This window comes from Semicossyphus pulcher, unplaced genomic scaffold (assembly GCF_022749685.1).
Source record: "Semicossyphus pulcher isolate SPU_LCO1_2020_fin unplaced genomic scaffold, fSemPul1.0.p SCAF_14, whole genome shotgun sequence".
Taxonomy (NCBI): Eukaryota; Metazoa; Chordata; class Actinopteri; order Labriformes; family Labridae; genus Semicossyphus; species Semicossyphus pulcher.
In genome coordinates, this window is record NW_027211648.1 from 4,797,501 (window position 1) to 4,811,785 (window position 14,285).

General features: G+C 43.0%; 1 protein-coding gene across 1 annotated transcript in view; it reads right to left on the reverse strand.

The window, feature by feature from the left end:
* Nucleotides 1-14,285, reverse strand: part of atrn (attractin) — a 180,017-nt gene that overhangs the window by 61,035 nt on the left and 104,697 nt on the right. Inside the window, exon 26 of the mRNA XM_069661237.1 lies at nt 12,813-12,891. Coding sequence (XP_069517338.1) covers nt 12,813-12,891 — 79 coding nt within the window. The remainder of the gene's footprint in view (nt 1-12,812; nt 12,892-14,285) is intronic.

Consider the following 14,285-nt stretch of genomic DNA (forward strand, 5'->3'; position numbering starts at 1 on the left):
AATTAACAAATAGGGTGTGGCAAGGGGCGTGGCCAACAATACTCTACACTGAAACAGTGTCATGCCAAAGCTCGGGGACCTAAGCTCAGGCAACAAACTTTGTCATCCCCCCTGTGACACATCCCAAGATAACTGGGAGCCTCTCTGTGAAACTCTGAGCATCTACACAGTCTCTGCTCTAGGACAAGACACGCAGCTTCTGGAGAAGTTGTTGCGTCCTGGCAGCTGGCGGTTAATGGACTCGGTAGTGAAACGTGGCAAGCAATGCCAGGAATTCAAGCCACATAAGGTACATAGAGGTAACACCTCCTCCTCAGTTTCTCAACAGGTACCCAACTGCACCAATCAGTTATCACGTTTATACCCGTTGGCTACGCCAACATGAGTGAATTTGGGGTTCAGTGTCTTGCCCAAGGACATTTCGACATGTAGCCTGAGGGAGCTGGGGATCGAACTTCCGACCTTCCGATTGAAAGACGACCGACTCTACAACAGAGCGACTCTGAAAGTCTGAGCATATACGCAGTCTCGGCTCTAGGACAAGACACGCAGCCTCTGGAGAAGTTGTTGTGTCCTGGTAGCCGGCGGTTAATGGACTCGGTAGTGAAACGTGGCAAGCAATGCCAGGAATTCAAGCCACATAAGGTTCATAGAGGTCACTCTTAGTCCCTTAAGGAGGAGGAGGAGGGTATCATGGAGGACATTGAGGACCCCACCGTCTTCAAGTCCGATTAGCCCTGTCAGGTGATCCAGCTGAAGCCCCCAGGTCTGAGCCATTCAGTCCAGTCACCCCCTGACCAAGATGCTCCTCCTGAGGCCCCTGCCCCCCAGCAGCCCTCCTCAGAAACTGAGGTAAGTTCACTTACTATAAAATACTACAACTGATGATAATAGTAATGATGATGACAAAGAAAATATAATAAGATACAACTTCTCTGCTCCTCCCTCCCTCCCCTTCTTCTGTTTCTTCTCAGGAGGAGAATATACAGCGACCTAATGGCCAGCCAGGATATCAGCATGTCCAGAATGTGGCTTACTGACAGTATGGTAGACAGACTCATCGCCTGCTGGAGCATGACAACCTACGAGTCCTCTACCCTCCCAGATACCCGGAGAGCCAGCCTAAGGGGAAGTTTAAGGCAGCAAAGGAGAAGGACAGCTCCTGTCCTGGCAAGGAGAGTCTCCAACGGTAAGACTAATTTCTAATATTTTCTCAAATAAATACATGCTGTATTAACCCACACTGTCCTCTCCGTGACTCTTTCATCCGTCTTTTCGTACAAAACTCAGGCCGTGCTGGTCAGCCTGAGGTTGATGGCTCAGACTGAGATTAAGCTCTTTGAGCTAAATCAGAGGACGTTTTCTCAGAGTTTAACATCAAGCTGTGTTGATGTGTTCTAATCTGTACTGTGATTTATCTTTTGATGAGGAGCCTAAAGATGGCCTGTGTTTGTCTTCAGGTACTCTAAGCATCACTAGGAGGGGCGTAAGGCTGTGATGCTGCAGGGAACTGGCGTTAAGTTTTAAATACTTGAATTGATTGTTTAGTTTTGAAATTTTACTTTATTCATACTCAACTACAGTTTTTTTTGAGAGATTTAGTAGCTGATAGAAATTATCTTTTCAGTCCTACTTGTAAAGTATCTATTGTGAATTGGTTTTCAAACTCAACCGAGTTCTTATGTGCCTTTTTGTAAATTTGGAATACATAACGCAAACATCTGGCATATTGGGTTTATGTCCTGAGTATCAAACTGCTATCAGAGGATGTATCCAGACATTCACTCTCTAGATTATATAGTATATTGCTCCTGGCAGACAAAAGTGGAGAGGCGTAGAGCTACAGAGCATTTCTACGATTCTAAAATTCTAATGTATTACATAGCATCATCGAGATGTGCTTCGTAAGGGGATAACAGCTGCAAAGTAAAGGTAGAAAGATTGTTTTTTCCTTTCTTCCCTGCTCATGTGTGAACTGCATTAACACTCAGCCATCTGCTTCTGGGACTAGAGAGTATACGGAGCAAGAGCCGACACGCTGGTGAGAGGATCCTCCTTATCATTACAGATGATTCTGCAAACTAATTTGATGGGGAGTTCTACGTGCTCGGTGATATCTTCATTGTATTCCATGACACTGTTCGTTCAGAGAATGTCTGTGCCAATCTCTCCCACTCTGCTGCTCTCTCACACTGAAACCATCTGCTGTAGACCTGCAGGGGAGAGTCAATGAGTGTAAGTGAGGGTGGTGAAGGTATAATGTGTTTGAGAGTGCAGGCTAGTGTGTTTGTTTATGAGTTTTAGAAATGCATCTGCGAATGCCTGTGTAGAAGGATATTGTTAACAAGCATCTCCTAAAGCCTCCTCACGCTAGACTCCACTGCCCATTTATGCTATTGTGTAATGAATGAAAGGCAGGTTTCAATACCTGGTTTAGGTTGGTGAAATACTTACATTCATTCATCTAGGGGTGTATTGACAAAGACATGTGATGTCTATGTTGATCCACTATAACTAAGTTGTTAATGTGCTTTAGGGTTAGGGTTTGCTCCTTTGCTTGTTTTTATAAGCAGAGCAATGCTAGACTTTGCTTTAAGACCAAAATGCAACTCGGCTTCGGAAAATTTATGTCGTTTTTGCAAATACATGTCTCTTCTCTGCAAAAACTTATGTGTATTAATCATAAATATGTCAATGGCTGAACTCTGGTATGCGTCAAAACACCCACACTCATTGTTTCTATGCAAGCAATTCCATCACATTAACTCCCTGGCTTGGCAAATTTAGACTTTTGTCACTGACTACTTTGTCTGTATCTGACATGTTTGTCAATTTTCAGTGAATTGCAGGTAGCACGAAGATCCTTATTAGAAGACTTAAAAGAAATCAGGTGTATTTTTTAAGAGACTCCAGAACAGGGGTTTTCCAAGTATGGCAAAGTGAGCCTCCCCTGAAAGAACATCAAAGCAGCTAAAAACTGTGCAGTCTGCTGGAAACAATAGAAGAAGACAACTTTGCAACTGACTCAAAGACTTATTTCTTAATTGTGCATAAATTCTATATTTATGTAGGAATCAAATGAGAATTAATTAATAGGATAGTTACACCCATATCTTGAAGAAATGTACATATTCATTGCTCTTTCAAATTGATCTTGCCTGCTCATCGAGCCTATCAACAACTTCAGTACGAAACTGAAATCAAAGTTGGCCAAAATGAACACATTGCTTAACATGGATTCCTTGGTTGTGGGCATGTATTTACATAGCATTACATGGCTCTTTACACTTCACCGACGCGCAGCAGTGGGGAAAAAATACACTACACACGTAAAGCGAATCGAGCAGTAGAAAATTACTCGAGTATTATGGCCGCCCCCCGCGCAGCATACGCGGCTGCTTTTTTTTTTTGGTTTATTTTTTCTCACGTTGCACCTCCCCTGAAGTCCTCTGGCGCCCCCCAGGGGAGGCGCGCCTCACAACCGCTGCTCTGGAAGATTTCATTAGTTGTTTTTTTTAATGCAATTTATAATTTAAAGAATTCTATCAAACCATATGGTGTGCTGACAATCAGCTATGGGATTCATTCCTACGCAGTACTAACACAGCTATTCCTGAGAAATATTTGCATCACCATATTCATATTTGTCTGGAAGGGAAGAAGTTATTAGTATGTTTAATACTAATACTTAATACTTCCAAGGTATGATGCATTGAATTTTATATTCTTTGTAGCTAAGAAGAACACTGACGAACTGATTTTATCATTATTCATTATACTATATCTATATATTCTATTTGCTTTGTTACATTTTGTTCAATGCACACAAAATTAAAGAATTTTTAAACCTCTAAAAGGTAAGGTAAGGTAAGTAATTATACTTTAGGTCAGAGTGGGTATTAGAGTGTGCTTGTGAGGAGTAGGTAAAGGGAGTGTGCACGTGGATATGAACATGTGCCGGTGAGCAGCAGGAGCAGACAGGCTGGCTGAAAGCTGTGGACAGAGTAGGTGATGGCATGGGTCAAAGGTGACACAGTTCTCTCTCATCGGCGGAGGTGGGAATGGATGGGGGCGGACAGGAGAAGAGAGGATGCAACGACACGAGGAGGCTCGGTGACACAGCCGCCTGCTCAAAAAAGTGAGGGTCAGCAGTATGCAGTGGCTGAGGGCGCGGACACAAGGACAAAGCCGTGGAGCCATTTAAGCAATTTAATTGCCGATTCTGATTCATCATCACCGTCGCATCTGATGGCAAGAAAAGGCGCTAGAGGAGCTTTGTTTTAATTTGGACACTAGTGAACGGCTTATTTGCTGGTGTGTGAGCAAAGGAGACGGTACACATAATAATATGTCACGTTTAAGAAATACAATGTGTGGCATACAAAAACTACAGTGACGAAAATAACATTGCCTTTTTATCCAAGAATTGTAAGAAGAATTGCGATTAAAATGACAAGAATCAATAGAATACAAAACACACTTATCTCAGACAGAAACCCAGACAACTTACTGGCTACAGAAACCGTGTTTTCATATTTTCTTGTATGACTTTAAGTGTTTACAATCAAGATGACAACTCATTTGGTGATTTTTCAAAGAGGGGGAACTCACAGGTCGATACACTTAAGTAAAGTAAGTGAAAAGTCTTACTTCAGAAGAAGGAGCTGTTTCACAGCAGCCTGTCTGGTTAGGGCCTTAGATCTTTCTTCTGATCTGCTCTTATTCTTTGGAAACTTTCATGTGTGGACTGTATATTTTCCCCTCACAGAATCATCAAAGGGGAGAAGTGAAACGGTGGCAGTTCTTTCCCAGCAGCAGAATATAAGTGTGTGTTCAGAGAGAGGGACTTTTTTTTTTAGGGTGCAGTACCTCTGCACATCACTTCATTAACATCCTCACAACCTGCGCTGTATAACATTTGATCAGGAAGAATTGTTCAGTTTGCACATCACAGGCCATTGAGCAGCTTTCTACTCATTTTATGACATAATAGCGGGTATTTCTAACAGAGGTCTGAGCTTTGACACCTTGGTTGACATTTTTATTTATTACAGCTAAGGAAAGGCAGTGGTGAGGAGTCTGTGACGGGAGGGGGGCCAGCTTAATGGGGTAATAAATATGTGAGGGTACGTGGAGACGTTTATGTCACTTTCCCTCCCTCCCTCCTCGTGGCAGTCTGCCTCTGGCGTAGTGTAAAGAATCTTCGGCACAGTTAATCATGTGGGACGCCGCAGCAACGATCAGGGGCATTATCGCGCTCTGCATTTCTGTCAATACCCCAGGGTGCAATATGTTTCTAATATATGTCAAGTTATGTGTGATTTATTGACGATGGATGTTGGGTAAATACACATGCTTTCATCAAGAGGATATTTTTGTGGAGGTACAGTAAGGAAAGTGGGAGACGCCAATAAATTATACGAAAAAAAGCAGCACTATGAAAACAGAACATCAAAGACTTACTGTATTACACCATGCAATGTCTGTCAAAGGGGAAGTTGGAACTTTACCACCCCTTTATGAATCATTACACATGACTCAACTCTTGCATGTCCAGGTACTGAACATTTCTGCTTTCAAAAGTCACATTCTGGCCCTGAAATCTGTATTTTGCTACAGTCGAGTGAAATGAGCCTTTCTGTCCCGAAGCAAAGAAAGTGAATGCTCGAGTGGTAGCATTATTACAGTATTTTGCATCATGATATATTACCCCAGCCGTTGGATGCTTCGGCTGGTTCTCTGCTCTAATTAGCAAGCCTGCTCATCTCTATTCAAGAAGCTTTTATCATTTGTGTCTGTTGCAGGCGTCCGCAAGGTGTGCCTGAAACCTGATGGTACTACTGCGATTTTTTAAAGATCTTTTTTTGGGCCATTTTGCCTTTATAAGATAGGACAGCTGAAGAGAGACAGGAAGTAGGCGTGGGGAAGGACATGCAGCAAAGGCCAAACCTGCAGCCGCTGCATCTAGGACTGTAGTCTCTGTACATGGGGTGCCTGCTCTATCCCCTGAGCTACACCAGCTGCTGATTACAGAAAGCTATACGACTTCTTTTATAACTTTAAAACATCAAAGTGTGAATGCATATAGGTAAATACAGAAGGAATACTCAAATAACGAAAGATTCCCTCCACTCGGCACAGCAGCCACCCAAGACATCAAATGTTCCCGCAGGAATAATCAACCAGCATTGCGCGTGGGTCGCTCAAATTGCAGAGGGGCTCTCTCTAACTAAAAGGATGTTGCCTTCTATGACACAAAATGTCTGCTGGTGTTGGGCCTGTCGAATGCCATCTGGCGGCTCCTGCTCCTTCAAAGGGACTGTCAGGTCTCAAAGGAGGCTTTGATTAGACAGTACAGACACATATACACACATGCGAGCGCATCAATGTAGAACAGATGCACAGCAAAAATTGCACAAGGAAAAATTGCTCCTTACCACTTTGAAATGCACGCTTACAAGCATGCAGAGCCTGTCAGGTGGGCTCATGGTTCTTCCAAGAACTGCCACCAGTCTCAGCAGGTCTTAGCCTGCTCTCTCAGTTAGAAAAACCTCAAACATAATCCCTAACTCATTTCTACTCAGTGCTTGATATTTTCACCTAAAAAATCTGCCATGAGAGTTAAAAGAAAACAAAGTTTGGTGTATTGTATCATCAAGTGACATGCCAAACTGATTGGGGCTAAATCTCAATTCTGATACAACTAGAAAACGTGCTAAAAAGGACATCATCAAAAAGCTTTTCCATGTGCACTAGGGCATTTATCATAAAGGTGCATATACCAATACTGTGTACCGATATACCTGTGGTAGGCTAATATTGAGCCGTTACTTAAATCTGCAATAAAATATGCATCCCTATACATAGACACATTTTATGTCAAGAAAGGATTGAGAGGCTGTCAAAGTCAAAAAGTTCCAAATATTGATCCAGAGCCCTTTAAAAGAGCCCACACTCTGACTGTAAAATGTTAAGGCTGAAGCTAACACTGTTATCCAGAGCGACTTACATCGACTGTGACAGCACAATAAGCTTTAACTTCATAGAGTCTGATGACAAGCCAGGTAGGAGTAAGGCTCCGGGCCACGGCCTTACATTCCCACGACCCTGCAATGACCACATACAATGCAATGGCCACCACTTCTCACTGCACCGGGCCTAAGTGAGGTGAACGTGGGCATAATTAGTTGCAAATGTGTGTCGCGGCGCAGCTGATGCAAGCACCAAGAAACACGAGGAGGAATCGGGGATGAATGTGGGAACGAAGCCTGGAGGGACAGCGCCGAAGAGAACATAGCGGTCGCGGTGTCGAGGAAGCAGAGGGCTGTAACGAGAGAGGCAACCTCGTGGACAAACATGATTAGCTTTCTGTTTTCTGGAAATTATGTGTCACGTTGTGTTTACACAGTACATGTGTTCGCATGAAAGGCAGGGTCTGTTTTGCGCAGCTGTGTGCCTTTTTGCATGAGTAGGACAAGGTAATTATGGTTGAAATTGAAACTTGAAATGAGGTTCCTACACAGTTTCAGTGACAAAATGCGAGCTTTCTTCATTTGTGATTTTGTTTCTGCTACCTTTACTTCAGAAAAAAGGTTTATTTGCAGGCATTTTGAGCAGAATAAGAATACTTTGGTTAGTTTTGAGGAACTCCTGCTGTAGTGACTGGACTGTACAAAACAAATTCTTTATGCATACACAAAACAAACTTTATGCAAACTGGATGTGGAGAGAGGCAGACGTGGGATGACAAAACCTACTGAAGAGTAATTCAACTTGACACCTAACAAATACTGTATCTGCTTTCTCCTAACCCCTCAATACTTGGAGCACTCTGCTTGAATCCAGGATTTGGTTCAGATTCATGTCTTTGTGCGCTTGTAGACAGACCGTCAGCTCTTCTATTTTTTCAAAGAAACTCCTCGATCATTAGTAATGAATTTGGGAAGTCAGTGTACGGCACTGCTTTGGATTTTGGCTCTGATTTGGGACGGGTCTTGTTCCCTAATGCAACACAACCAAAACTGAAATTGATGTCGTCTTCCAGAATGAGGTCTCACTACAAAGAGAGATATGACTTTCTCTGTATGACAACAATGTCATACAGTGCATCATTATAAAGACTCCCCTCAGAGACAGCTGCTCTCTGCTGGTGTGTCTCTCTCAGGCAGCATTGTAGAGCTCTCAGAGGGAAATATTAATCCTTACGGAACAGGAGGGTCATTACAGTTGCCACCTGCTGTTTGAACTGCAGTTGGAAACTTAACTGTAGATATGTAAAATGCATGAAACGACCACGGAGACACATCCTCACCTCAGTGTTTCGAATAATGCAGTGGCATTCAGCATCATTTTCTACAAGCTGACTTAAAGCCTGAAGCAGCAGTAACTCCAGCATCTGTAATTCTGATTGGCAGAAATGACTACGTCTAACCGGCTTGTCTTGCTCTGAGGATTCTTTACAGAAGGTAAAGAAGCATGTTGAAAAGATGTGAGTCAGCGCGCCACTGTCACTATCTTACAGCATTCTAGAGGTGTGACATTACTCTGTTATGTCTCTAAGCTCTGGTTCTTTTGTACCCGTGTATGTATAATCAGCGTTATTGTTCCATATCACTTCTTTATAGGTTGAGAAGGTACTTTTACATGATATAGTTTGGTACCTTTGCTACACGACTCCATATAGGAGTTGAATTAAGCCAAACATACGGCCCTTCAATATTTATGAAAAGCTTAAACCCCAGATGCTCTCCTTATTTCCTCAAATAGCGACATTATGTATACTTTCAAATTCAAATGGTTTACTGCATATCACTCACTAATGACTTTGACACAAGGGAATATTGGAAGACACTGAATTAAGTGCACAGTGAGTTGTAAACACTGTGATATTCTACATCAGAGAACGCTACTTACGGTTGTGATCATCCCATCGAGGCAACAGTTCCTCCGATCCATACGAGCACATGGGGCGTTTGTGGCTACCCGCAAAACCATTGATGGGAGAGTTACCTAAATTAGTGATGAGGCTTCATATCAACTCAGGTTCAGGCACCAAAACTACTTCTTAGTTTAGAGATTAGAGCAAGTAACATTAATTAAACTGGGTACTTTTTTTAAGCGATGTAAGTGACCTGAGTGATGTTGCGTACATGACGTTATGCATGTACCTTAAAAGAAGTTAACACTGACTTATGGATTCATCCCTCATCTCATTGGTGACAGTCCTGTGATTGTTTGAAACATCCATGGCCCCCGATTGCAACCCCAAACTGGGATTCAGAAGAGAATAATATTCACAGAGAGAAGTGAATATTTCAAGGGAGACTGAGCTGATTCCTCTAAAGGCATTACGGTAAACCCTGCAGGTTTCCAAAAGCTTTCCAGGTGTTGGGGGGATTTAATTTTGGCCTGTTTCCTGTAACCCCCAATCCTCTTAACAAAGGTCCAGTACTAATTTTATTTAAAGGTTAGCCTGGAGAGGGTCCAGCTGGGGGGGTGTTAAGAGGCATCCAGAGGTGAGGGTGATGACAGCCCTCCTGGGCGAGGTTACAGCCAAAAGGCACTTCAGCTGGCTCGCCGAGTATGAAAAGCACAAACCGAAAGTTCACATTCACATTGAGCACCACATTAGCGTGTGTGCCTCAAAACCTGCACCCACACATACGCACAGAAACACACTCCAACATACACACAACCTTTCGGCCACTCATTCAAAAAGTGGTTCAAACCCCTCAGGAAACACAGAATGGAAGTGAGCATTCATATGCAAACATTGCTCTCACAGTGTTTATTTATGGTTTCTGTGGTTACCTAACCATCCGCTAGCTCTGCCATAAATAGCTCAAACAGACGGTCTGCTAATGAAGTAGTTAGCATAGCCAGATTTCACTCAATAAGATGCTCACATTGTTTGCTTCATTAAAGTTGCAGGAGGTAAGATGGAGAAGAGGCGGACTTTGCTTCAAACTTTGCCTTCAGGTCCCTCCCCCTCGCTCTCCGAGGCGCTCAGACCAGCCTCCAAAGCCCTCCCCGCAGAGGAGGCTGTCATGTGCGCGCAGGCTAGTAACCACGGCAACTGAAGAAGCCAGGTATACAATATGGCGGACACACAGGTAAAAACGTGATATGACAACAACCGCAGCCGTTGTATTACACCACCAACACTATCGAAGCAGACACACATCAAACCAGCGCAAATCAAAACCAACAGCACTTAGTTCGCTAACAGAGACTGTGGAACAAACAGAGCCCACTAAGCAGTAACACACTGATGTTGTTAACATTTAGCCGTGAGAGCACAGGCACACAGAACTATCAGGAGAAAGTCCGAAACGGTCACACTGCCTATTTTCAGCCACGCCACCATTAAACAACGCTAAACAGCAGCAACATTGAGAACAAGCTAACGTTAGCCTGACTGCAACACCAACGTAACACAGCGTCACAGTAACCGCAGACATCTTAGCAACGTGAAACAAATACAGCAGAAATTAAGCTGAGGTAATTACCTGTCGAGCAGAACTGTCTATTTTTTTTTTATTCCCGGTGGTTGTTTTTAAGCCTTTGTGGACACAAACCGGCTGACGCTGCACACGTTGAAGGACTTGAGCTCGACCGTGTGAGCATGCGCGGAGCAGTGGTGCAGCGCAGCGTGTGATTGACAGCAGCCTGAGAGACTGCTCGGCTCTGATTGGTTGTTGTGGATTCTTGCACATGCCATTAGGAGCAGTCGGAGGAGCCAGAGGAACGTGATTTTTTCACAGATTATCTCTCTCATGTACTGCTGCATGTTTAACGTGACAGTTTGAACAAATATGACAAACAGTTAGTTTTAATGATGTTACCTACTGAACCTTTAAGTCAAGAATCGAGGCTACCACTGGCCTCATCCTGTGTCTCATCAAAAAAATGGCTTTAAGAAAGAAAATCATAAATTGAGCAAATGTATTGTGGCTGCTGTCGTCTCAGCAGGCAGAAACCTATCACACAGGAGCTTTGTCAGGATGCCTGCTTTCTGTCCTTCAGCTCTGTCGATGTGTGTTTTTAAAAAAGTAGGTTTAACGTCACTGAAGCTTAAAATATCTGCAGTGCATCACCATATTTTTTTATACAAGCTTCTTTCCTGATTCACAGGAAAAATAGAAGCAACTTGACGCAGCAGACTTTTCCTCCTACGAATCAAAGAATGAATTAATATTTTAACTTGATTTTAGTTTTCCCAGAATTGTTCAAAGACGTGAAAATTGTCTGTCTTTTTCCATCCTTTGTGGAGCCTGCAGAGCTCCTCACAGTTTGGCAGATTGCTTTGGCATCTTCTGTTCAGTCCTTTCAAAAACATTATTAACTTTGAGGTTTTTCTTTTTTCCAGTAGACTCAGTGCTGTGCCATGAGAACAATTCATTATGGTCACTGCACCTCAGTAATCCATTTTCAGCGGCTGAAAATGGAATTGTGTTTTCTAAAATGAAATTGTGGAAATGTAGAGTGTCAGAAACCGTGGGGTTGTCATGATGTGCACCGACTTTGGAGGATCTACACATTTACAGGTTATAATTCATCATTAAGTCATTTAGGGAGAGTTACTACTATGATGGTCGAATGAAAATCTCGTGTCGTACGAGGGTGCAACCGTGCTGAAGTCTTTGAGAAAACATGATAACTTGTACACTTGAATCTGCTCGGAAACATGACAGCAATAAAGCTTGGAAGAGAAAAAAGCATCCACTCAGAAAAATGGCTGCACTTCACTTCACTGAGGCTTCATGTTCAGATCCCAGCATTCTTAGCTTATGGACCAGTCTTTGCTCCAGTACTACAACACATCCTTGTTGCTGTATTGAACTAATTATCAATAGGACTGATTTATCAGGAGAGAAATCTACACCTACATAATGTGTTCACAGCTGAACAAAGATAAGGCAGTTCAAGATAATGCCTCAGCCAGCAGCACGTCAGCTTAGCTTGGTACAATCTCAGATCCCATCAGCTATAGTCTGACAACGATACAGCTTCTGTGAACATGCATCCACATAGCAGTTCCAGTCAAGACTTCCTTTTCCATGTGCTGCATTGTTTACAGAAAAAGAAACAGACTTTCTTGTGATTTAAAACAGGACTTACCTTTTACTGAGATTTCAACATCATAATGCAGATTTGTAAAAAGTCAAAATGAAGCTTTGTCAGGTCTTTCATCAAGAGGAGAAGAAAACGTTTAAAATGCTCGTTTGTTGAAGGGAGGTCGGATCGATCATTTCTGACGCATTCAAGGAAGTCGGGAAATCCAAACGGCTTTTGTGACACAGCGTCAGGGCATCCGTCCCAAGTTGAATGTTTGATCTAGATCAGATTTTTAGCTGAACTTGCTGCAGCTGTCCGTTTATAGAGATTAAGAAGAAGCTAAATCGCTGTTAGATGACCGTTGATGGGAGCCGGGTCATCACGGTGCATTATTTTCTGCCTGCTTTTGCTCTCAGCATGGACTGTGAACCACAGCCTGCTGATACGTGATTGGTCAATATTACTCCGACTCCAAGCGTACTACAAACGGAAACCAGAGCACTTCCAGTACTAAAAATCCCTGCCTACAGATTCTACATTTCTATGTATGCAAACTATAAACAGGGCAAAATAGATGCCCTGGCTTTGTCTGAAGGTACACCTTCAAATTAGGTATTTTTCTTCGAATGTTTGCTCCATCATTTGAAAAAACTGTACCAACGAAATGAACATGAACATGAGTCATGTAGGTCGTTAATTAACCTTCCAGAGTAGCCGAAATCAACATTTGTCGTCAGCATAAGTGTCTGACTTACCTCTCGCCGCCGCGACGCCCAGCAGCTTTGTTTGATTTTCCACACCACGGCGGCCACCAGGAGCAGGGACAGGAAGCAGCTGTGGACAGACGGACAGGGACAGGAAAAGACGGGTCAAAAAAAGGAGCAACCGACTGATTACTGAAGAGGAGAAATGACAAATCTGGGAGCTTAGGGAACATTCGAGGTCACATTTGTACCCAAGACATGCATGACTATGTGTATCAGTTTCCGTCATGCATAAATACATCCATTAGCACTGATTTCCTTTCTTGAAGTCATGAATATTCATGTGTGTTTGGGTCTGACAGAGCTTGGCAGAAGTGGTGATTACAGCCCTCGTCGATCTAAATAACGATTTAATGAGCTGCAGGTCTGAACCTCGTGGACAAACCTTTTGTTGCCTGCTGACAGAAGTCATAAGCTGCTGGAAGATGTTTTGACATATTGCATACAGCAATTTCTATGTCTTTAATGTGCATCAAAAGCATGTTCTGAAATGAAATCACCTATTGTCAGAGAAGATGAGAAATAATCTGCAATTAAGATGATTAAAAACACCAGCCTGCTCTAGATACAAAGTGTGACCACATTAGAATCAAATATATTCAGAGTTATGGCATTAAACGTAACTGAGGAGGATGATGTCGCCCGGTGACGTGGTCCAAGGTGCAAGTGTAACATGGCAGGGTGTAGTTGTGCGGATGAACTAGAGTTGCACTTTCAGTGAGAGAGCCAAAAGGTTTGCTGGGGTGGCAAGTCAGACACACATGATTGCTTCCTGTGTGAACACCTTAACATGCATACGAGCACCTTTATTCACTAACGTACTTTAACTTCAACTTTAATATTACAAGCATGAAGGTTTCTTTTATGACAGCTATTTCATTCTGGATTTTTCTCCACTTTCTGCTTCAATTTTTTTTTTTTACCAACGTGGGACTTTTCATTTTTGCCCGAGCACTTAATGCTTTTTTTTCTCCTCCTCCATTTTCAGCCTTCTCAACATTTGCTCAAATAAAAGAAAAATCTCTGAATGTTCTTTGCACTCTACATCAAATTACCCTGAGGTGGGGAAGGTAGGAGTGACATGTCTTGGCGAGGTGGCTTGTTAGCAGTGTCACAGTGTGTGTGTGTGTGTGTGTTCCCTGGCTCCTTCCACCTCCCCTGGCTGCCTTTACACTTGCACTTAAGAAGCTGTGAAAAAAACAGAGAATAAAACCAGAGAACTCAAGACAAAGACAGTGTGTATGTCAGTGCGTGTGTGTGTGTGTCTGTGTGTGAGCTTCTGTGTATGTGTGTCTGGCAAATACATCAGACACAATATCTCCTGCAATCTGAACTTCATTCCCTGACTGTCGCGACGCTCCCTGACAGTGTTCCGGAGGCTTTCTGGCCCAAACTTCCGACATTTCAGCTCACGTCAGTGTTGGCAGCTGGCGGCTGATGGGCCCACTATCAGCAACATGATGG